Source organism: Miscanthus floridulus, chromosome 17 (assembly GCF_019320115.1).
Source record: "Miscanthus floridulus cultivar M001 chromosome 17, ASM1932011v1, whole genome shotgun sequence".
Classification (NCBI taxonomy): domain Eukaryota; kingdom Viridiplantae; phylum Streptophyta; class Magnoliopsida; order Poales; family Poaceae; genus Miscanthus; species Miscanthus floridulus.
Window position 1 is genome coordinate 29,496,167 of NC_089596.1, and position 25,036 is coordinate 29,521,202.

The following is a 25,036-nucleotide window of genomic DNA, read 5'->3' on the forward strand; positions in this document are numbered from 1 at the left end:
GTGCCTACAAGGGTATGTTTGGTAGATGATCCTAGGCCCCGAATGCTCGGAAACACTCTGCCTGCTCAGGCAGCTCTGCCCAGGAGCCAACCAAATAGACCTTAAATGCACTAGTTAAGAGGCTAACATCCTGTTCGCTTGATCGTTTTTGTGGCTTATAAGCTGGTTGATGTTGTTTTGTTGTGAGAGAAAAACACTGTATCATGGCTGATAAACATGGTTGATACGATCAAGCTAAGTCCCCATATGGATCAACCGGAGATTGTTAAAAATTGGTTTGTGTCTTGTGGATTAATACAAGATTTTATAGTGTGCACCTTTCAAAGTCCTTTGTTCATATTATTTTTTACTTTAATTTCACAACAAAGCAAGGTTGATTCGAGTTGAGGGAACTAGCGAGCGCGAATGGAGTCTGGCTCAGTTTGTTAGTTTTCTTGTGGTGGAACGTACCTATCCGGGTTCAAGTTCTCGACTTGGCACATGTGCTTGCATTTTTCTGGTTTTATTTCAGGATTTAACGGTATTTGTGCTTTCAGTGGTAGACACCTGTGGTAACTTCGTCAATCTCAAGATGTGCCGGTACAATCTTTCGGATGTGCTCATAGGAGTAGGGTTTGCGTATGTATGTTTATAGGGTGAGTGTGCGTGCGTGTTGAGCATATGCGTTTGTACCTGTGTAATTCGCAAAAAAAAAAAAAAAAAAAAAACTAGCAGGCCACTTGTATTTTATCAAAGCCAAGTGATGAGATCCTTAGCATGACACGGTCGTTGCATTCGGCCCATGCCCGTGACTTGGGTGCTGCCAACAGATCGCACCAGGATTTTTTTTCGCCTCTGTGAGGAGTGCAGCCTTGGGGAGGAAGCAGAAGAACAGAGGAAGAACATGTAGCGAAGGAAGAGTGTTTAGTTTAGACTGAATATTTGATACATCATTTCATAATCTTCTCTCTTCTCCCTTTTCCCCACTGTTACGCACTCCCTCCATACTAAAAAATGAAGTCGTTTTAGACAAGACTTGGGTCAAACATTGAGAATACAAATCATGAATAACTTTTAAGTCGTTGAGTTGGAAATATGAAAACCATATGTATAGATTTGTCTTGAAAATACTTTCACAAAAAATTACATATATCACTTTTTGATAAATATATTTATAAAAATAAGTAGTCAAAGTTATGCTTCGAAGACCATGTCGCTGTCCAAAACGACTTCATTTTTTAGTACTAGTATAATACCCGTGCTAACGCAACGGATTTATTTTGGAGACGTACATGAAAACAACCAATGTTTTTTCTTCATAGTTCAACTTTTACACAATATCTTTAAGCATGTATACAATCCGAGAAACTAAGAAGTCATAGTAAAAATTTTTCTCATATAACCATTTAAGTTACATTCTGTCTAAGTCCTTAATCATGACTTAAAGATCTTCAGAAAAGTTATCAAAACATTTGTTTGCATGGCTCTTAAGAATGTCCCCCAAACATTCTATCCTCAATGAATTTGATAGTTGTGCATGGTAGATATAATAAGTTAAGTTATTAATTTTGCATGTAGTGTACGGAATATAGTTAGAGAATATATGCTTACAGTATTGATCGGTGACAATCTTACACCATCCCATGACTTCATAAAATTGTATACAAGGAAACCTCCTAATTTTCTGGAGATGAGCATTTGTTTGATTTATTGTACATAAATCAAATAACTATTTTGTGATAATAAGAAAGATGAAACATATTATAGGTGATTACCGGTCTTTATGTTTTGGAACATATTATAGTACCCGTGCTAACGTCACGGCGTCATTTCAGGGATGCACATGAAAGCTTGAATTGTATATATACACATTAATCAAAAAGTCAGGCTTGGCATTATTGATGAAACTTGAAATTCTTATATACACATTAATCCAAAATTTATATACACATTATAATCATATGAACAGCTCTACGCTTCCTCCAATTTTGAATCTGATAGTGAAGATGTCACTAAGCACCTTGCCACTGTTGATGAAACTTGATAATGACAACCTTGCAGTGAAGACTGCCTCAAGTTGCTCAGCAGCCGAACAACCACCACTTTCAGTAAAAGTACAAAACAATGAATCTGTGGTGCTGACCATCCATAGCGAGCATTCCTATATTTCCTGATGAGAAACCTGATTTGTAGCAGGTGAACTTAGTAATTAGTATAGTATTCAAGGGCGATCCATTGTATATGCTAGCCTTCCTGTACAAGGTGTAAAAGATTCAGGGAAAAATCCTTGGTCGAAAGTTTTGACCTAAACTCTGATCATACCATTGCACACTAAACTTATAAAGGAACCGAGGCAAAACCATTTGATAAATCTATGCACTACTCTTCTATCTCTGCTACCACATCTCAAAGTTTAGTAAGTAGGCGCATAAAATCCACCAAGAACAAAACCATTTTTGCGTTGAGCACTAAGCAAGTTTGCTTACCTTTACCATATTTTCAGGCAAGCATGACAGAGTATCAGATTAGAAGAATGGCAAGATGAGCACTCTGTCTTTCTGTCAAATATTTGCCGAAGAATATTGCCCGTGCTAACACTACGGTATTATCTAGAAAGTGAGTGAACCAACAAAAAACATAATAACTCAGTTAACAAAATAATAAGCATACTGTTGAAAGTGAGATGAAGCTAAGAAACATAATAACTCAGCTAACAAAAAGCATAACAAAAACTCATCTAATCACATGATCTATTATTCTTACCATGGTACCAAAAAATTCATGATAAAAGCCCCACCAAGAATACCTTCATTATTAATTTATTTCAGTCTATTTATTGCAAAGCATTATTTGTGCTTCATGAAATTCCCATGTGGAAATGTCGTGCACAAACAAATGATTAGATCAGTCTCTTCCAATTAAGTTTGTGGTCTTCTATGGTGCTTTTTCTTGCCGACGATTTGCCAAGTGCCAACCTTCATCCTTTATCCTCTCTTCTTCCTAAATTATTCCAGATCATGAACTTAATTACCAGCTCGGGTGGTTGCTTTAAAAGAAAAGGCTACAAATATGGCTATATTTGCATGAAATCAGTATACAAGGCTCTCGAATATGGCAAAAAAGTTGTTCTGTTATTGCAATTTATATTATGGAAGATTCTCTAACAAATGTAAACCCTGCAATTAATTTTAGTGCCTTCCCCACCCTATCAGATATTCTTAAACACCAAGTAATATTGTGAAATTGAGAAATATGTACCACCTAAACATTTTGGTCGATCAAACTTACATATTCGTAAATAAAGTGCATGCCTATCTTTGTTCAATGTTACCCGATCATTCTTGTAACTTTGCTACTGAAGCAGCAAGCCAGAAACACCATCATGACAGCTCACAGGAAGACATCCCGAATTTGTTTTAGATTATCCCTGACAATGACAATATCTTCACACATATTTTCCCTTGGTCCTGTGTGTGTGCTTCAAGACAGGCATATGCCTACAGGATGCAGTATAACATAAAATAGTTCAAGACAGAAAATAGTGAAGTAGAAAATGAAATACTTCAGAAGTTCAAGACAGAAATGCAGGAATAGGTTTCCACATAGAGTTGTCATCCTTGACTATGGCCATAAATCAAAAGAACTTGTTGAGAAGTATGAAGAGCTATCCGTGCAAAACAAATGTAGGACAACACTAAAGATGAGAATGGGTCTAAAATAATTGAAATTAATTCTTAACTCTGAGGACCCCCCCCTCCCCCTTGATATTTGAACTTATAAGCCATGTACTGTATAGGAGTTCACATACTCAAAAAATCTCAATAGAACCCCTAAAATTTATTGCAGTAAATGGATAATACTTGCAATGGTAGAGCTATGACAAGATTTCACAGTGGGGATCTTGAAAATGATACAAGTTGAAAAGGTAATGGTAAAAATCATACCATGAAAGAGAGAACTTAAGAGCAAGAAGAAGAGGCATTCTTACAGCCTTTTCTTCAGGTAGCAAGCCCTCAGTTGCAAGCAAATTTTCTTGAAAGGAAATAAAACCATCACAGCTGGCAAGTGACTGCCAAGAAAAGGCTATCTTATTAGCATGAACCCAGGTCGATATGTGCATTGTCACCTCACTTGGCTTTGAGGCCAAGCTCCCGTAGATGGGCATGGTCTTGTTTCCTTCATCTGCCTGCACCATTGCCATGTATTCCTGTTCACAAATATTAAAGTGTGATAAAAAATTATCACAGTTGAAATTAGTCTATTTCAGTACACAAAAATTAGAGTCTATTTTCAGTCCTACGAGAAGAGAGGTCGTGACTCACCTTCACAGCTAGGAAGAGAGGAGCCCTGCTGCAGGAGAGGCCTCAGACTTGAAACCAAGTGATTGAGGACCAGCAATAGGTACTCACCACACTCGCCACAACCTGCAGAAGAGCGGCACATAATGCAAATTAGAGCGATGCCTTGATTATCAATGAATCTACTAAAAGCCTCAGTCAACAAGGAGGCATGGGAAGGGAAGCTCACGGGGCTGGTGGCTCTAATCTGTAGAAATTAAATAAAATTGGTATCGTTACCATAAAATTGTAGAAATTAAACATCTATATCAATAAATTAGTATTGTTGCCTTGCTTAAGGATTTATGAATCATATGCCTACATACCCTAAATTCATATTAGAGTTCATTCAAATAAAATTCAAAAAAAAATGAAGAGGATCTCATCTGGTGTAGACACGTCAAGGTAGAGGGGATATGACGGCTGCTAGGGTTTGGGGCGACACCCAAACTGCTCGTGCGGGGCCGAGGGAGTTGGGCCGACTCTAGATTGTGGCGGCCGACCATGGAGGAGGGGAAGAAGCACCGCCAGCCATGGAGGAGGGGAAGAAGCGCCTGGCCCTGGTGGCCGGTGGCCACGCCTGGTGCCCAGCGGCCGTGCCTGGTAGTGCCTCCGCCTCAATACGGTGATGCCGATGCCGGTTGCTGATGCTACGCCCATGCTCACGCTCGATTTGCGCCTCCAGGCCTCCACAACTCTCTACCTCGACCTTGAATCCCTTGATGCTCATGGCTAGGGTCAGCTATAGGCACGGATCGACAAGAGCCCGAGACTTCTCCACCTCCCTGTAGGCCAGTGCAGTGTGAAGAGCCCGCAACTGGGTGCCATAGCCGGCCCGCGTGCCGAGAACCACGGCCGGGCGGGTTGCGGTGGCGAGAGTGGCCGCCGTGGTCGGCAGGCGGGCAGGGGAGGAGGATGAGAAGGGGAGGGGTCGGGGATTCTAGGCCGCTACGCGCAAGCCTGACCTGCAGTGTAACACCCTAAAATTTGTCACTTTTGAAAATATGTTTAAAATGATTTATTTTTGAATTTTTGTGCACATGAAATATAAGAAAATAAAATTTTTCATTAAATTAAAATTCATCATAAGGTTTAGCAACATGTTTGTGCATACATGCCCTTGCATTTGATGTATTTGGATTGAGTGGTTTTGATTGAAAATTTAAAATAGTTAAAATTGCTTTTTATAATTAAAAATGGTTTTGAAGTAAAAGAAAAGAAAATTTGAAAATAAAAGAATTTAAAAAGTTATAAAAATAATTTTTGGGAAGACTTACTAAAATTCCTCAGTTTTACTTGAGCTGAAAAAGTATATTTGAAACCTCATTTGAATTTGACTTGGGTCATATTTGAATTGGCTTTGAAAACAAAAAAGAAAAGAAAATGGAAAAGGAATTCTTTGTTTTTCCTCCCTACCCGGCATTCTGGCCTGCTCCCACTCCTACCGCGCTGTTCTAGTCGGCCCGCTTCCAGTTCAGCCGATCTCCCGCGTCGCGCACTCCGCAGCGGCCCAGCCAGACGCCCGCGCCGCGCCTTCTCACTCTTACCCGCTGACACCCCGAGCCCAGTCGTCAGCCCTTTCTCCTATCTCTTGTCGCCGACGCGGACTCTTCGTGGTGGCTATGTCCGTCTCCGCCTCCGCCCTGCTTCCACGCAGCTTGACGTGACCCGCACACCGAGCTGCCCTATAAAACCCGGATGCCTGCGCTGTAATCCGCCGCCTCCTACCGTGCCCTAATGCAAGCTATTGCCTCGCCTCAATCCGCCCCGCGCAGTCAAATCCGTGCCATCGACGAGCCGTCCGCTGTGCCAAGCTCCACGGCGCCTCCGCTTGCTCTGCACCGCCGCAATCCTTTGTAGTAAGTTCACCATCTCCTCCTCTATCCTCCTGTGTCTTCTCCATCGAAAACTATGCACCATAGGGTCATTTTTTAGTTTTGCCGCCGAGCTCCGTTGTCGGCCATGGCGCGCCGCCGTGATTTTCCCTGTTCTGGTCGGCCATTGTCGCCTCTTCCACCGCTGATCCAATCTGGCCGCCCGCGTCTGATCCGACGGATGATATTCATCCATACCCCTTCGTCTAGCAATTTTGCAAAAGAGCCCCCAATGTTTTCTGAAATCAACCCGTAGACCATAGTGCAATTATAGATTACGTTTTCTTCTTTGAAAAGCGTAGTTTCGTCGGTTTCGATCCAAAATACGTTTTCACCTATTTTTAGATTTGCCACTAATTTTGTTTTAGCCATAACTTCTCTGTTTTAACTCCGATTTGACCCGTTCGAATTACGTTAGGTTCGTAATTTCATAATCTACATGTTCATACTACTGTTAAGTATGTTTTTAACTTTTAAAATTTGATGTTAGGTTTAATCTATTATTTTGTTAAAGGAAATCTTGTTTAAATCATATCTTCTATATTTTTACTCCGTTTTAGCCTATTCAAGTTGCGTTAGATTCATAGCGACGAGATCTACACGTTAGTAGCAATGTTTACCATATTACTATTTCTGAAATTTCATGGTTTAAATCATATCTTGATTAATAATTATGCAACTGGGTTTTATAAATAAAATGTGATTTGTTTTACTTTAGTATTATAATTCAAACTTAAATTTGACTTAAATTATAATCTCTATAAAATATCTTATATATGTTTTATACCATTAAAACACATGAAGCTAATAGTTTTATATTTTCTTCTATGAGCAAATCTTTCGATAGTTGTATCTTTTCAACTGTAGCTCTGATTAGCATGCTTCTCGTGTCTGTGTTCGTAGCGATGCGTAGAATTGTATTTCAAACTCTTTCACTTATTTTTTTATGATTGGTGTACTGTTCTGATTTAGTTCTATTGTTTAATTCGTGTATGATTGTATGGATGCTTGTGTGGTGCTTTATGATCTTGTCCAGTCGGTGAGTTATACGTGGTGATCAAGAAGAACAAGAAGAACATTGAAGATTAAAGCTTACTGAAGGATCGGTGTTTAAGGCAAGTATAGCATGGGACCATCCTTGTTACCTATTCACCTTTAATCATTTAATTCATATTGCATGTGTCTACCTTGACTACCACTAAGGATATCCTAGTCTTTTGTACTTGTACCTTGATACCTATTGGGTATTGTATTGGGTAGTATGATGCTAGTGCTCCACTAAAGTCATGATCTTGTAACTTGACTAATGGTATATGCAATAAACTTTAAAAGATGCTTTTTAGCAACATGGAACAAGGGGGCTAGAGCATTGGGCTATTTTTATGGTGCTCTAGATTCATCTCCCTAAGGACATATCTATAAGTGATCATCTAGGACTTATAGTACAATTATAAGGGCTATATGGCTTTGGCTTTAGCTCAGTATGAGGACTTTTTCTATCTTGTTAGTGGTTACCTTTATGGCGCAAGAGGGGTGTGTTCCAGGTTGAATATAGTACGGCCTCTGTCTATCAGTGTATAGGCTGCGCATCATTGTGCCTGTTGGAAGGGGAGCCCTACATTCGCAGACCATAGAAACCTAGCGGCCCTAACTTGTTAGATGAACCTTTGAAAGGCTTCATAGTGAACTCTACCGACCTTCCTTGGCAGTGGGTCAAGGGGCTGATCACCTCGGGCAAAAGGGTAAATCATGACTCATAGTGAAAGTGTACAACCTCTGCAGAGTGTAAAACTGGTATATCAGCTGTGCTCATGGTCACAAGCGGCCTTGGAACCCTTACGGAATAGATGATGAACACTAATGATACTGATAATAAAGATGCTCACTAATGATTACTGTTTATGTTAGTCATTATTCATGTTTACCTGATCATGTGTTTATGGGCTTATGATAACTTTGTTGCCACCCTATTGCTAAAATCATGACTCAATTAAAAGTAAATCGTAGTTAAACTAGTGTCAGCCTTTTAAGCCTAATGAACCCATATTATATTTATTGAGTATGACATATACTTACGTTTGCTTTATTTTTTAATTATTTGGATAAAAATTCCTGATGGGTACCAGATTGCTAGAGTTTGGAGGAATTAGGCTTGCGATCAACCAGTCAGTTGTCCCTATGGAATTAGATTCTCTAAAGATCGGAGTTGTCATTCTGCTGTTTGCTATCTAAGATTATAATCTTTATACTAATACGCTATGTATTTAAGTATTGTCTATTGATATTACCTTTATTTATAGCTATATGTGAGAATTGACTTCCTGGGCTCAGATATGGTGCGTATCTGATTTTATTCTTAAAACCAGGTGCTACGAAGTGGTATCAGAGCAATATTGATTGTAGGACGCAAGCCTAGTTAGAAATTGGCCGTCTTAAGGTTTTAAAATTGCTATAAAATCCTTGTTCTATAAATCTTGATATTTTCCTCTCTACTATATATCTATTCTTGATATTTATCTCCTCCTTGGTGCTTATTTTGAAGTCTTTGTTCTTATCTTCACCCCCTTGATTTGATATGCTTTTAGAACTATCCCTCATCCTATTCTTACGTAATCTGAAGATGAGTCTTATGATTGTTACCTCTAGCATAATGAGGACGATAGTATTACAAGTTGAGTCAATGATTGAATTGTGCATCTTTATTGCTTGTTGAATTGTTATTATACTTATGATTGTTTTGGATCTTTGTAATGATTGCAATAATCTTATTGGGTGTTCCTACAATTTCATTTAGTTATAGGCCTAAGGTATAAGGATTAGTGCAATAAATATTTAGGTTATGGTTTTCTTCTGTTTCCTCTATCCTATCTTTTTGGAGTAGTCTGTATTCTTCGGCTTATATCTCTAATCTTGGACAATCATAAATCATGAGAAAATTTTGGACAATAGTAGACTTCAATATCTTTCTCTGAGCGCAAGAATCTTCCTGATAGCTATTTTGGTTATGGAAATACGAAAATCACAAGGCGATGCATCTGTGCTGTTTGTAACCCATAACAGTTTCTCTTGTGCACTATTTTCGATCAAGTTAACTGCATAATTTGGAAAAGTGTTCTATAAGAAAGTTGTGGGAAATTTTATAATCTTTCCAACGGTATAAGCTACAACTTTATTGTATTAACATAATGGGAGTTATAGCTATTTTACTGAGCTGCTGTTTTTCATCTCATGAGGAATTTCAGGTTTCTTGTTCTTGCCCATACACAAGAGTATCATTGGGATGTCAGAACATCTTGATACTAGTTAGCTCCTCTAGAAGAAGGTGCAAGCTACCCTTCTTGTGACCCCTAGTTATCTTTTTTTAAGGGGGTAGCCAAGTGGAAGAATTTGCAAGATGAAGTATCATACGTTCTAGTTTGCGCAGCGGAAGCGTGGTGGTACTCAAAGATGTGAGAGCAACTTAGAGTTTCAATGAGGTTTGATTAAAGATTCAAGGAAGGTTTATCCAAGATTATCAAGATTTTGGTAGTGCTACCGGAGAAGTTTTCAAGTTAGTTTGGATAAAGAAACTTCAGTTAAGTGTTTGAAGGAGTCCAAGAAGATGTTGAAGTAAAACCTAAGTATTAGCTTTGCCAGATCTGTACAAGAGCTTCATATCTACAAGGATGCACCTTGTCAAGGTGTGGGATGTGTCCTTATGTAAGAAGAAAAATGCAGTACCTTGTTCATTAAGTCAATTAAGGAAGAGTGATTTGAACTACCTAACATACATCTGGAGTTATCCACTATGGAGCATGGAAGTAATATCTTCTTGGAAGTAAGAGTGACATCTAAGGGGATCACAAGAATCTACAGGACATCTTCACTAAGTTGGTCTTGAGCTTGTGATATCCTCATTGGAATGAGATTGATTATGACTTGGAAAAGTACTAACACCTGGAGAGTAAAAGTCACGACCGATGCCCTTAGCAACGGAGAATCATGCTAAGAAGGTTCGGGTGATACCAAGGACTAAGAATTGTATTCCAAGTTTGAGCAACTTGACCAAAATCATTAATGTTTTAAAGATTAGTGGTAGGTTCTCCTTCTAACTAAGAGATTTGTCAGAACTTCATTGGAAGGTGGATATTTTAAGAAAGAGAACTGGTATTAAAGTAAAGGTGGCCTAGTGATTGGAGTTACTAGAGAATTGTTCAAGGTATCTATCAGAATCTTAGAATCAATATGATAAGTTACTTGGAGTAAGATCAACAGGTATGCAAAGTAAAGTAGTTTTTGTCTTTATCGAGAAGATGGAATTACACGAGGAAGTAGAGAAGAATTCAAAGACAGGGTATTCCTATCTCCTTATCGACGTCTTCTGAATCTCAGGGACGAGATTTATCTTAAAGGGGGTAGAATTGTAACACCCTAAAATTTGCCTCTTTTGAAAATAGGTTTAAAATGATTTATTTCTAAATTTTTGTGCACATGAAATATAGAAAAATAAAATTTTCCATTAAATTAAAATTCATCATAAGATTTAGCAACATGTTTGTGCATACATGCCTTGCATTTGATGTATTTGGATTAAGTGGTTTTGATTGAAAATTTAAAATAGTTAAAATTGCTTTTTATAATTAAAAATGGTTTTGAAGTAAAAGAAAAGGAAATTTAAAAATAAAAGAATTTAAAAAGTTGTAAAAAATAATTTTTGGGAAGACTTACTAAAATTCCTTATTTTTACTTGAGCTGAAAAGTATATTTGAAACCTCATTTGAATTTGACTTGGGTCATATTTGAATTGGCTTTGAAAACAAAATAGAAAAGAAAATGGAAAACGAATTCTTTGTTTTTCCTCCCTACCCGGCATTCTGGCCTGCTCCGGCTCCTACCGCGCTATTCCAGTCGGCCCGCTTCCAGTTCAGCCCATCTCCCGCACCGCGCGCTCCGCAGCGGCCCAGCCAGACGCCCACGCCGCACCTTCTCTCTCTTACCCGCTGACACCCCAGGCCCAGTCGTCAGCCCTTTCTCCTATCTCTTGTCGTCGACACAGACTCTTCGTGGTGGCTGTGTCCATCTCCGCCTCCGCCTTGATTCCTCATGGCTTGACGTGACTCGCACGCCGAGCTGCCCTATAAAACCCGGATGCCTGCACCATAATCCGCCGCCTCCTGCCATGCCCTAGTGCAAGCTATTGCCTCGCCTCAAGCCACCCCGTGTAGTCAAATCTGTGCCGCCGACGAGCCGTCTGCTGTGCCAAGCTCCGCGCCGCCTCCGCTTGCTCCTCGCCGCCACAATCCTTCGCAGTAAGTTCGTTGTCTCCTCCTCTATACTTCCATGTCTTCTCCATCGAAAATTGTGCACCATAGGGTCGTTTTTTAGTTTTGCTACCGAGCTCCGTCGCCGGCCATGGCACGTCGCTGTGATTTTCCCTGTTCCGGTCAGCCGCTGTCGCCTCTTCCACTGCTGATCTAATCTCGGCCGCCTGCGTCTGATCCGACGGCCGATATTCATCCATACCCCTTCGTTTGGGAATTTTGCAAAAGCGCCCCCGATGTTTTCTGAAATCAACCCGCAGACCATAGCGTAATCACATATTACGTTTTTTTCCTTTGAAAAGCGTAGTTTCATCAGTTTAGATCCAAAATACGTTTTCACCTATTTTTAGATTTGCCACTGATTTTGTTTTAGCCATAACTTCTCCGTTTTAACTCCGATTTGACCCGTTCGAATTGTGTTAGGTTTGTAATTTCATAATCTACATGTTCATACTACTGTTAAGTATGTTTTCAACTTTTAAAATTTGATGTTAGGTTTAATCTATTATTTTGTTAAAGGAAATCTTGTTTAAATCATATCTTCTACGTTTTTACTCTGTTTTAGCCTATTTAAGTTGCGTTAGATTCATAGCGACGAGATCTACACGTATATGGTATATGTAATAAACTTTAAAAGATGTTTTTTTAGTAATATGAATCAAGGGGGCTAGAGCATTGGGCTATTTTTATGGTGCTCTAGATTCATCTCCCTAAGGACTTATCTGTAAGTGATCATCCGGGACTTACTGTACAACTGTGAGGGCTATATGGCTCTGGCTTTAGCTCAGTATGAGGACATTTTCTATCTTGTTAGTGGTTACCTTTATGGCGCAAGAGGGGTGTGTTCATTTGCCTGAGGGAAATGGAGGAAAGTACCGGACCTGAGGGAAGATCATTTGCCTGTACACACCTTAAAATGGTGAAGATCAAATGTTTGAAGAATGATAGTAGAGTCCATTTGTTGGCACAACTGTTCGTGGACAATGGGGTACCCATTGGGAATATATATGTCCGTCAGCACAGCACCTGTGAGTCATACATTTGCTTCGTATTTTTGTTTAGTGTTTAACATTTGCTTTGTATCTCTTATTTGATATTCGTTTGCAATGTCTGTTCTGTCGTTACTGTATTGGTTACATGGAAAGGCTAGACTGTTTAGATGTTCTTGATTCCTTTATGGCGCATGATTGTCTGATTGACACCCATGGTATCATATCTTTTCTAATATTTTCCACCAGGCCATAGAACAAAACCTCGGTAGCATGAAGCTGGAGCGAGGCTGCGACTTAGGAAATGATGTTCTGGCAACGTAGCTTTAATTTTCATGTAAGGTATCGTGTTTGAGCTGCAAGAAACGACTATGGTTTTTGTGGTACTGTTATCAATGTCGTGTCACCAAAATTGTTACGATGCTTGTTTTTTTTTTGTGCCTTGGATATTGTATGGCTATCCGGATGTTAGAGCATCCTTCTCTAGGATTACTAAGGGCGTGATTGGTAGCCTTGATGGAGCCGTCCAAAGCGTCATCTGGCACCATGTCATGTACTATCTCTGTGTTTGGTTCCCTGTGTCGAACGAAATCGATGCATTGGACCGTGCATTTGAGGCCCCTGGTGCAGGCTCGCAGCGTACCTAGAAATCGGGCTTCCCATGCGAGCCGGGATGGTGTGGTGCGACGCGTGGCCTAGGGACCCATGTGTCATACACTCAAAACTCACATCCATACATGCAACAAAACAAGATGCCATCTCATATTGGACCAACAACAAAGAAAACCAAACACGATTGAGTGCACAGTTTAAGCATGCATCTCACCATTCTAGACTGGCTCTCTATCCCAACTCCCCATCACCCAAGTAACCAATCACGCCCTAAGCGAATCCTTCTGAACCCTGGACCGTTGGGCAAGTAAGATCTTGTCTCTCTTAAAATAAGGTTGTTCCCTCGTCCATCGACCTGCCCCTTATATGACCATCAGTTCAAGGAAGCTATCCTCATCTCTTGCATGTTTTCCCGGTTGGCATGGACATTGATTTTTTTCAAAAGCTTAACTTGTATGCAATGGCGCCCACATACCTCTACAGGCAGTGCTCTACGTATGTCTGTTGTCAATATTTGTGCTTTATGTATGTGTGCATATATTAATCGACAGAACGGTTTCTCAGCAAGGATGAAGTACCCAACATTTTGCTTGTTTATTTCTATTTTGAAACATATATATTGAAAACTTTCCTCATTTGAAATACAGTTTTTTTACTATTTCCTACGTTTTTCCAGTGAGAATGAACCCATTCTTGTAAAATTCTCATATAATTTCTGTAAATTTTTTGTGTTCTAAAAAGGGGGTCTAAGTAGGAAGTTTACTTGAAAAATTTTATTGAAAACTAAGCTTCTTCCAAAAAAAAATCAGAGAAAATTGATCTAAAAAGAGTATGTGGGATTTTTTTTTTACGGAAGGAGAAAAGTAGACAGGTACGAAGAACTGATTTCAGGAAAGGAATCCAATCTATCCAACCTGATCAACTTTGGCCTACAGACTTTGGTGGATTTTATACTAACAGTGTTTCGATATAGGCCTGTTCGCTTTGCTGAAAAAACAAGCCGAAATACTATTCCGGCTGATTTGTTGTAAGAGAAAAACACTGTTCCGATTGAAAAAACAAGCTGAAAAGTACGGATTATAAGACAATCGAACAGAGCCATAGTGGCATGTAATGACTTTGACCTGCCGCCGAACTTTCCCCCGGTCACAAAAGAGAACCGTTCCGGATCTCGTACAATCTACATGTCACATGTCTAAATCGGTCATCAAATTACTTCGCTAAAATGAACTAATCTGGCTCAAGTACTGAAATGATTAAACAAGGTGGTCAAACAAGTCCAGAAACAAATATTTGATCATCTGTAAAGTTTCTTTACCAAAATGTGCTAGATTGGGAGAAGAAAGATACAGAGGACCTACCAAAAGGACACAAGAAACGGGCGCATGCAATGATCAGGCACGCCTGTAACAGGTAACAAACTTCCCGGCACGCCATAACGCAGAATCTCTGACCGGTCCTCTGTGACCAACCTGACCACCATGTTTCGTTGTACAAACCAAATAACTGAATAAGCACCAGTCAACCATCAAGCATTATTTCTGGAGGCCCAGCATGACTTATGCATACCTTTTATCGCAGTATAAGTAGTTGAAGAACTAAACAGGCTTGTCCCAGCATCTCGCTAATCACACTGAACGAGTTTACTAAGGGCAGGAGAATGCTGTTTTAATACAATTAAACATGGCGGATGATGAAAAGAAAAAAAAATTCACTGCTATGCAATGCTGAATAAACAAAGATATGGTACAATTTGTCTAAGTATGAGAATAAACAAACCATTGAAGACGAACTACCAATTTGATTTCACTGAGAGATAAACGACAGGTCTGTACACAGAGTAACATACATTCTAAATTCCATCAAATCTAACCATATGTGACTACATCAAGGTTCTCTGTTTCAGTAGGGATGCGACGGAAGAGCCAGCACCACCTAAGATAATACTGTAGGGAGGTCTACCTTTTGAAGGATGGGAGTTCAGAAGCTGTTATAATAAGGTGACTAAATAGAGGAATGAAAGAATGACAGCTCTTGCTTTTAGCATTCAGATAATCTTCATGCCGCTGGTCTGCGTTTCCTCTTATAAGGTGACTAAATAGAGCAATGAAAGAATGACAGCTCTTGCTTTTAGCATTCAGATAATCTTCATGCCGCTGGTCTGCGTTTCCTCTTATAAACCCGTTTAGGGGAACGAGGAGCTACAGCATCAGCACTGTTGATATTTTTAACACGATCATTCATGGGTTGCTCTTTCAGTGGTTGACTGTTAATTGGTGTTGCACCTGTTTCCGAAATAACTTGGGTGTTTGGAGACCCACCTATACTAATCTGCCTCCTCAAACGCAATATCTCACCTTTGGCTGTGGCCAATTCTTCTTCAAGTTTCTTAGACCTTACTTCAAAACTCCCCCTCTCAGTCCCAAGCCTTTTTATGGTATTCTGAGCATCTTCCATGTTTTCCTGAGCTTCAACTGTTCTTTTCTTTTGTTCCTCAAGGGACTTTGATAGCATCTCTTTCTCCTCTTTAATAGCAGAAATCTTGGACTTAGTTGTTTCCAGCTGCTTAGACAGAGATAGTGTACTCTTAGTCACCTCACTTAGTGATCTAGTGGCCTCATCCAAGTCTACTTGAAGACCTTTTCTTGATTCAGACACTATCACTGATTGTTTCACCAAAGCGTCAAGCTCCATGTTTAGAGTAGCATTGATTTTACGCTCTTTAACTAGCTCATTTTGCGTGGACTCTAACTGCTTATATGCATCCAGCAATTCTTTATTAAGGTCACTATGTTCTTCTGAAACCGAAAGTAACTGCTTCGAGGTGACCTCGAGTTCTCCTTGTGACTTTTTAAGTACCTCCCTCACTGATGCCAGCTCATCTGAAAGACTTGAAGAAACTGACTCTGCCTGCTCTATTTTGTTAGCCAGAGCTTGCCTCACTTCACTGGCCTCATCTGTTAATTTTGAAATCTGAGTCATCAAGTCCTGATTTGATCTCTTTACTTGATCAAGCTCTTCAGAGAGTTTAAACACCTCATTTTTGGAATCTCTTAGTGCCTCTTCAGTGGACTGAACAAGGTCTGACAAACTTTTCCTGGCAACAACTTCATTATCTAGTATTGTTCTGGTGGTGTCCAATTCATTGTTCAACTCGGCTATTCGAGTTCTGTCTTTGTTAGAGTCACTCAATGCAGCAGAAAGTTTTTCTTCAAGCTGATTGAGCTTATCATCTTTCTGAAATAATAGTTCAGAATCGTGAGAAGCCCTCTCTTCAGAAGCGGTTTTCAGGTATGTATACTGAGTCACTAAAGCACTTACTTTTTCTTCCACTTCACCCTTTTCAGTGTATAATGTTTGAACTTTCTCATTCAGTGAGTTAATAAGTGACACCTTTGATTTAAGATCATCTTTAGCTGTATGAACATCTTTCTCCAGTTGCTTTATTTGGGAATTTGCCTGCTCTAGGTTCTCTTTAGCTTGATTGTAGATCACATTCAGGTTCTCGTGGTCCTTTTCCTTGGCAGAAAGTGATGAGCTCAGCTCCCTGATGTGTTCCTCCTTGCCATTTACCTCTTGGTTAAGTAGATTTACCTTACCATGCAAAATATCAAGCACTTCAATATTTTCCTTCAATTTTCCTTCAGACAAATGTTTGTCTTCCTCTGCTTCTGCAATACTGTTCTTAAGCCGATCTATCTCAAGGTTAAGCTGCTCTACTAGCTCCTTCTCCCTTTGAACTTCCTCAGTTAAAGATGTTATGGTTCTTCTAGATGAAGCCAACTGATCCTGCAGCAAGGCTTCCTCCTCCTGAAACTTTCTAGCTTCTTTCTTCAGTTTTACTTGTTCATCCAATATTCTTTTCTCATAGTTTTCCCTAAGCATCGACATTGCTGCCTCGTTTTCAACCAATTTAGTCTCCATCTGGGTAACAGAAAATTAGATTAATCAAATGGGAATCCTATCCATGAATTTAATTTATAGATATATAAAATTCTAAGATAACTTTTGACAAATAATCTCAACACAGTGAAGTCCCTTCTAGTATTCCACAGCAGTGCACAATTAACTTTTCCAGTACTATATTGACCATTGAGACAACTGATGCTGAATCCTAAGGTTCATGATGACTTATATCCTATAAACTTCTTGCTCATATTACCATGCTACATGAGTTGCTTGTTTCTTTATCTCAATCAACACAATACTTGGAGCAAAACACTTCAAAAGAGTCTACACGACAAAGCCTATGAAGATATCAGTATCACAGGTGCTAAGTAAAATCCAAAACTTATGCCATGATAAATTAGGTAATAGATACTTGTAGCAAAAACAGTAAATGGCTCTCCTGCATGTTCGAGTAAAAAAAAACAGTAAATATGCAATAATCAAAAGACAAGATTCTCGTCGAGGGTGTGGGTGTATAACTAGACCACCCAGGTTTCAAGTCCTCGGTGCCTATTTTCTTAATCAAATTCCACCTAGTTCCTCCTAGGTTGGTCTAGTTTTTTTACGGTGCCGCTGTGTAAGGGTGGGGCAAGGGTTCGGGGGTTTTCTGGGCCTGCGTGAGAAGGTCTTCTTCTTAATGCAATGCCTGGGGGTGGTCATACCCTCGCAGGTCTAGTTTTTTTTCTGGGAAAAGAATTGAGGAAAGTTGGCCAATTACGAATCTGATGGCATGTCTGACAAATTAGCACCACAATTCTCATATGCCCTAAATATATGGCGAAGTGACTAAATGAATGAACAATCGTCCTTGTGATCAAAGAAGAATTACTAGCTTGTAGCTCATGACGTCATAAGGTAATCTGGTAGTGTACATTTTTTTACATGCATACAAGATTTAGGTTGGAAAACCAGTACTAGATTGCAACACCTGGTTATTTCTTCAGCGCAATTTTTTTTAATTTCTGTGAGCAATAACGCGGGTCTCTATGAACCAATTTGGTTTTATGCCCGGAAGGTCAACCATGGAAGCCATTTTCTTAATAAGATAAGTTATGGAGCGGTATAGGGAGAAGAAGGACCTACACATGGTTTTTATTGACTTGGAGAAGGCTTATGATAAAATACCAAGGAATGTTATATGGTGGACTTTGGACAAACATAAAGTCCCAACGAAGTACGTCGGGCTCATTAAGGACATGTACAACAATGTTGTGACTAGTGTTCGAACAAGTGATGAAGACACGGATGACTTTCCGATTAGGATAGGACTACATCAAGGGTCAGCTTTGAGCCCTTATCTGTTTGCCTTAGTGATGGATGAGGTCACAAGGGACATACAAGGGGACAACCCTTTGTGTATGCTTTTCGTGGACGATGTAGTGTTAGTTGATGAAAGCCGGACAGGAGTAAATAAAAAACTGGAGTTATGGCGGGAGACTTTGGAGTTCAAAAGTTTTAGACTCAGTAGAACTAAAACTGAGTATATGAGATGTGACTTCGGCACTACTACTCGGGAGGAGGAAGACATTAGTTTGGAATGTCAAGTAGCGCCTAGGAAGGATACCTTTCAATATTTAGGATCAATGCTATAGAGAGACGGGGATATTGATGATGTTAGCCATAGAATCAAAGCAGGGTGGATGAAGTGGCGCCAAGCATCTGGTGTCTTATGTGACAAAAGGGTACCACAGAAGCTAAAAGACAAGTTTTATAGGACGGCGATTAGACCTGCTATGTTGTATGGTGCAGATGTTGGCCTACGGAAAGACGACATGTTCAACAGATAAGTGTCACGGAAATGCGTATGTTGCGTTGGATTTGCGGTCATACAAGAAGGGATCGAGTTCGGAATGATGATATACGTGATAGATTAGGGGTAGCACCAATTGAAGAAAAGCTTGTCCAACACCAGTTGAGATGGTTTGGACATGTCCAACGGAGACCTCCAGCGGCACCGGTGCGTAGTGGAATCCTAAGCCAGGATACTAATGTGAAGAGAGGCAGAGGAAGACCGAAGTTGACTTGGGTAGAGACAATAAAAGGAGACTTGAAAGGATGAAATATACCCAAAGACTTAGCCTTAGATAGGAGTGCTTGAAAAACAGCTATTCACGTGCCTGAACCTTGATTGCTTCTGCTAGGTTTTAACTCTAGCCTACCCCAACTTGTTTGGGACTTTAAGGCTTTGTTGTTGTTGTTGCATATGAAATTTAATGTGCAAATTCTGAAGCAGTGAAGGATAAAAGTATAATAATTTCATAGAGTGATTATAGATGCATACAGATGAGATGATCGACTGCAAGGCCTTCTTTTCCTGTTGAGAAGTACCAAGAAGTCCAGCGAAAACACCAGAAGCAATAACTGCAATTGCATTTAGGAGACCTGCAAGTGGATTTCTTGCTGGTTGTCCTTGCTCATCAGGCTGATGTAGTTCTTCCCGAGGCTCCTCAGGCTGAGTTACATCAGCCTTTTGAATATCTGTTCTATCTGAAAGGAGAACAATGACAACCATTAAAGTTTTTCAACTCATAATTAGGTACGCTGATGGATGAAATATTGCACATGCCCGCACGGCAACAGGGGGTGTTGGAACCATTAATTTATCAATTACTTTAACAATGGGATCGTTTTGCCACCAAAACAGCTATGTTAACATTTATCATCAATCCAAACCAAAACCATACTAGGACATACCAGCGTTGTGGAATCCAAATGTGGTTCGCAGACAGAGAGGCTACCGACAAGCAATTAGTGAGTATAGGGATGATTAATTGGGATCATACACTAGTTTGATGCTAATATATGCATATATTTGATGATAATACTTATCTCAAAAAAAAATCTGAATACCTATTACTATGGAAATTAGGTACAATATCAATTAGATAACTTATACTGCACAATTAATTTAGTGAACTAGAAACGAAGCAAGCTATAAATGGGCAACAATAGTTCTCTATCAAATAGGGCACTAACGCCATCAGCGGCTGACCAAACTTTTTGACAACACTGCAAGTCTGCAACTCTGTAAAAGACTAAGGGTGTGTTTGGTTTGAGGAAGGAGTGATCCATCATCTTCACTACTTTTTTGTTTGGTTTGTGGAATAGAATGGGTTGATCCACCACCACCTTATCTCTCACAAACTGGAAGTTATTAGTATAGGCATGAAGGGATTTGTTCCAACAAAATCATGGGATGAACTCATGATGCACCACCCATCTAGGATGGGGTGGTTACTCAAACCAAACACATGGTAAATGCTGTCATGGACTAGCTATGTATGTGGGCTATCATGGTGTCTTGGGCTGATTTACATTATTAAATGGGTTATATAGCTGATTACATGGAAACTAGAAGATTGTTCACTTTTCATGTGGCTGAATTGGTGGTCCAGAACAGTATACCACTCCGGCTTGTATATGCGTGACAGTCTGGCTGCCTATCCATCTAATCAAACAATTAAATGGTGCTACCTATTAATTTCAACAGACACATAGGGGTCAAAATTCCAGTCCCCACCGACACTGTTAACATTTTTTTTCCCAGCCACTTCCTGTTACTTACCGCCTGTGACCGGAAGGTCCCGGGTTCGAGTCGCGGTCTCCTCGCATTGCACAGGCGAGGGTAAGGCTTGCCACTAACACCCTTCTTCAGACCCCGCACAGAGCGGGAGCTCTCTGTACTGGGTACGCCCTTTTTAGCCACTTCCTGTTACTTCAGGAAAACCTGAAAACGGTTCTAAACCGGTAAGCAGCTGGCGAAAGCAATATTAAAAGGGAGGACCCTTTTCGGGACCATTCTTGGGTTCCCGTTTTGCACCATGAAGTTCCCACCGGTATTCCCGTTTACCTATGCTTGAGGCGTGCATGCAAGAGCACAGCTGTTTGTCTCTCCACACCATTGCTGGCTTATTTTGTAACTCCTCTCGCACATGACTTCAACTAAAGTGGGCTAGGTAGGACTAACTGCAGGAGGAATAGAATTGGGTGGAATTGGATTATTTGCATTGAGCCTATTGGGCGGTATATATATAGAGATTGCATGACTTGGAGGTCAAGCCAGTACACGGGATTGTAATGTGTGGCAATCCCAAGCAGAGGAGTGGTGATGTGTTGGAGCCCCAATCGTAGGTGATGGCCACAGTCGGCGTAGGCCATAGGGTAATGTATGGGCAGAGGCGTGCAAGAACCGCATGCGTATGCGGGAGTCCCCTGGAGCGCCGCGTGCTGCACTACATCACAGTCAGAGATGGTGAAGATGCCAATGTAGTCGATGTCGGGGTAGAGATGTGTGACGACAACGGCGCCGAACAACGCAAACCGATCTTAGATCGGAAAAACAAAAGAAACGTCGATCAACGACCAGCGAGAGAGAAAACCTCAATCAACGGATTGGGAAAAGACTCTAGGGCAGCCGATCAACACAATCGGCAACGCAAGCCTTAGGTACGGGCAGGGGCAGCACTGCCCCGACAAAGATCCTCATGGATACTCTCCCCTGGGGCATACGTACAAGTGGAAGCTTTAGGGTTTGTGGCCTAGAATTTAAACTTAAACTCGTGATACCATGTATAGGAGGAATAAAATTGGGTGGAATTGGATTATTTGCATTGAGCCTCTTGGGCGGTATATATAGAGATTACATGACTTGAAGGCCAACTAGCCAAGCCGGTATATGGGATCGTAATCCCAACTAACGCTATCCTAGTTGTGATATACTAACACTAACCATCCCCTGGCTTCCTTGTGGTTGTGGGAACATGAACGTGCACTGGAGAACACAAGGGAGTCGGTTGGGCCTCTCTACAGCTGCTGTTGACCCACTAACAAAATGGACAGGCACACCAAAGAAATTGGCATTCACCAGTCATTGATTATACTTTATTTTTCAATTAAACCTCCTTTCCTTCTTTGTCCTGTTAAACTGGTACTTTCGATTTTTCTTATATACATGCCATTCATGGAAAGATGTGGTTTTTTTTCCCAGCATCAGTGAGGATAACTAGACCAACACGCTGTGTCGATTTAAAATTATATTGTGTGAATACAAACTATTATTGTGTAGTCATGCTTAGTTTAACATTTGAGGAGATCGTATCATTATTTGTTTCCAATTTCAATTATCAGGTCCTGACCGTTATAGACATGTTTCCGTACGAATTGCTCTGTTTCCTATATCACGAAATACCGCTTATGCTTTCCCAGCTGGCCTTCCTGTTTCCGATTCTGTTTTCAGGTAAAAATATGAAATTGAAAGTGGTTAAAGGCTTCTCCCAACTGTTTTCATCCTTAATGGCACATACAATAGTGCAACTATTGGTTCCAAGCAAATATTAATGAGTTTGTAATTCTCAATCTTTACTCATGCACTAGCCGCATAAAAGCATCAGAGCACTGAGTGATCCATTTAAACAAAATTCTATGCACCATGATTCATGGCATCCCCAAGTTATGGCTATGACATGTGCTCTGCTCTATCTAGTTCATACATGGTCCAGAAAACATGCCAAGACTCAACTCCATTGAGTTACTTTTTCCACAAGAAATTTAATAGAATACTTCTATGGCTGAACTAAATAGTTTGTCCTGGACATAGCAATATATCAATAGAACATCATCATCACTGGAATACCAAATCCTATGACACCAAATATGGAGATTGTGTCCAGTTTCAGATATTATTCTTTTGCACAGATAGTATAGTTTGTTTTTCTGGAAAGTTCATAGGCCCTCCATGGACAAATGCACTGCTGACCTTAATCTACTATATAACAAAGAGTCGATGACAAGTATTTTACAACTACTACGATAAAGAGAAATATGCTAGAAAATACAAATATGCATCCTCGCCATATCAGGTGGAACCAGATGGGGGCATGAGTTTCCAACACCAAATGCATAGCCATTAGCCAGTATCAATACGTCAAGGTCCTAACTAGGATCACAGCCAGAATACAGTTAACACTAAAGAAGAGATCTATACACACCTGATTGTTCAATCCAAGATAAATTGGCAGCGTTAATGTATGACACTTTAATTAATGCTACATAGTATTTGCCCTACATATGCTTAAACAGCACCAGTAACATGCAACCATTTTATGTGTTTAATAAAAATCCTTGTCATTCGATGTTTTCCAATGCACATACTTTACGTTTTACCCTTATCAACTATATATCTCCATGCAAACTTTTTGAAAAACTGAAAACACAACTTATTCATAATAACTATGGGCCTGGTACAACTTATAAGCTGCTTATGGCCAAAATAAGCTGAAATCAACAGCCAAACGCCACGCTTTTCAGCAGCTTATCCTGACCACGCTTATTCCCACAGCTCTCATTTGTACTAAAAAGCAGAAGTTGGATCAAACCAGCTGATTTTGACCGCCGCTTTTACTCTATTTGTGCAGCTTATCTGCGAAGCGCTTCCCAGATAAACTGTACCAAACAGGGCCTATGTTGGTAACAGCGTGGAAATTAAAAAGCTTCCAAAGTTGCCAAACAATGAAGGTTCACAAAACGATAAAAGGCAGTCCAGATCCAGATAATAATAAAGACCTAAGGTATGGACACTTTTAGTGGTGTCCTGTGTTGCATGGATCTCAACAAACAATGACGGAATAGTAAGAGAAGGAAGAGGGAAGTTTTACTAGGTGTAGATTCCAATAAGGTTGGCAACGATGCCTACTAGATGAGCTACTGGACGTTAGGAACTAACTGGTGTCAAAAGGATGGCTTAAGGCCTGGGTGTAATGTCCACTCAGTCCTCAAGCAAGCAGGGTTGAAGGACCTCATGGCAAACTTTGAGCTTAACGAAGTTGACAGGATTTAAACCAGCGACCAAACAGCATGTAGTATTGTAGGTCCAAAGTGATTATGGAGACTGATGCAATCTGTTGGGTTTCTACACGTCTATTGGTCCAGAAATCAGAATGGCATGCTCCATTTACGCGGGAAAAATTAGCATCGCAATTGCACAGGCCATTCAGCAGTTTATTTAGAGCGGGGAACTTATTAGTATCTACGAATCTCACATATTTATCAGATTTAATAAGCCAAAAAAAATACGCATATCATCCTAGCAACAAGGGGGTGTCGAAATGAGGGGAGGTATCATATTAGTATCTATGAATCTCACAGATTTTTATCAGATATAATAATACCAATAAAATTACACATATCATCAGCAACAAGGGGGTGTCGAAATGAGGTTTACTACTACTAAGAGATTCTACAATTTACGCGGGAAACTTAGCATCACAATTACACAGCCCATTCAGCAAGTTCATTTAGAAGGGGGAAAGGTACCTTATTAGTATCTACTACTACTAATCTCACAGATTTTATCAGATTTTTTAATAAAACAAAAAAAATCACACATATCATCCTAGCAACAAGGCGTCAAGGCGAGTGTTGAAATGAGGTTTACTACTACTGACCAGTGACGAGATCAATCGACGAGCGCTGCGCCCTGGCCGCCGCCGCCGCGGCGGCGTCGCGGAGGCGGAGGAGCGGGAGCACCGAGACGCCGACGAGGAGCACAGCCCTCCTCCGCGTGGCGTCGTCCGCAGCGGGGGAACGAGCGGCGCTAGACGCCGAGGCAAAGACTGCGGTAGCCACCCGCCCGGCGCCGCTGCCGCGGCGGCCGCGGGGTGGAGGGAGAAGGGCGGGGCGGGGCGGCTGCGCCACCGGCGGCGAGAGTAGGAGGTGGTGGTAGCCCATGCCGGCGTCGCAGTCGCAGTCGCAGACACCCAAAAAAAAACCCTACCACTCACCCCTCGCCGGCCGCTGCTTTGCAAGTTGGAGCCGTGTGGTATCACGTGAGCATTCGTAGCAACGGAAATGGCAACCCGTTCTGCCTTCTGAGCTGGGATTTGGGGCTTGCCGGCTTGGGAGCAGCGGGGAGGGGAGTGGCAACGCGCAAGCTGAAGCGGAAGCGGAGCCGGAGGAGAAGGTTTCGGAACTGTGTCAGACTGTCGGGTTCTGGTTACGTG

General features: G+C 40.7%; 1 protein-coding gene across 2 annotated transcripts; it reads right to left on the minus strand.

Annotated features, from left to right (window-relative positions):
• Nucleotides 1-14,872: 14,872 nt before the first annotated feature.
• LOC136517635 (MAR-binding filament-like protein 1) lies at nucleotides 14,873-24,932 on the minus strand. Of its 2 annotated transcripts, none has more exons than XM_066511258.1 (3): nucleotides 24,482-24,932; nucleotides 19,321-19,517; nucleotides 14,873-17,015 (listed from the first exon to the last, which is right to left on the minus strand). In XM_066511258.1, exons 1-3 carry the CDS (start codon nucleotides 24,762-24,764, stop codon nucleotides 15,240-15,242), a joined length of 2,256 nt encoding a protein of 751 aa, XP_066367355.1. In that variant the 5' UTR covers nucleotides 24,765-24,932; the 3' UTR covers nucleotides 14,873-15,239. The 2 variants fall into 2 exon arrangements, with proteins under 2 accessions (XP_066367355.1, XP_066367353.1); XM_066511256.1 differs by having other exon boundaries at nucleotides 19,321-19,526.
• Between the last annotated feature and the right edge of the window lie 104 nt (nucleotides 24,933-25,036).

Coding starts and splice junctions, on each gene's coding strand:
- LOC136517635 (XM_066511256.1), bottom strand. CDS start 24,764: ATGGGCTACCACCACCTCCTACTCTCGCCGCCGGTGGCGCAGCCGCCC. Junction 19,527..24,481: donor GTCGATTGATCTCGTCACTG/GTCAGTAGTAGT, acceptor TTCTCCTTTCAG/ATAGAACAGATATTCAAAAG. Junction 17,016..19,320: donor TGCAGTCGATCATCTCATCT/GTATGCATCTAT, acceptor TCTGTTACCCAG/ATGGAGACTAAATTGGTTGA.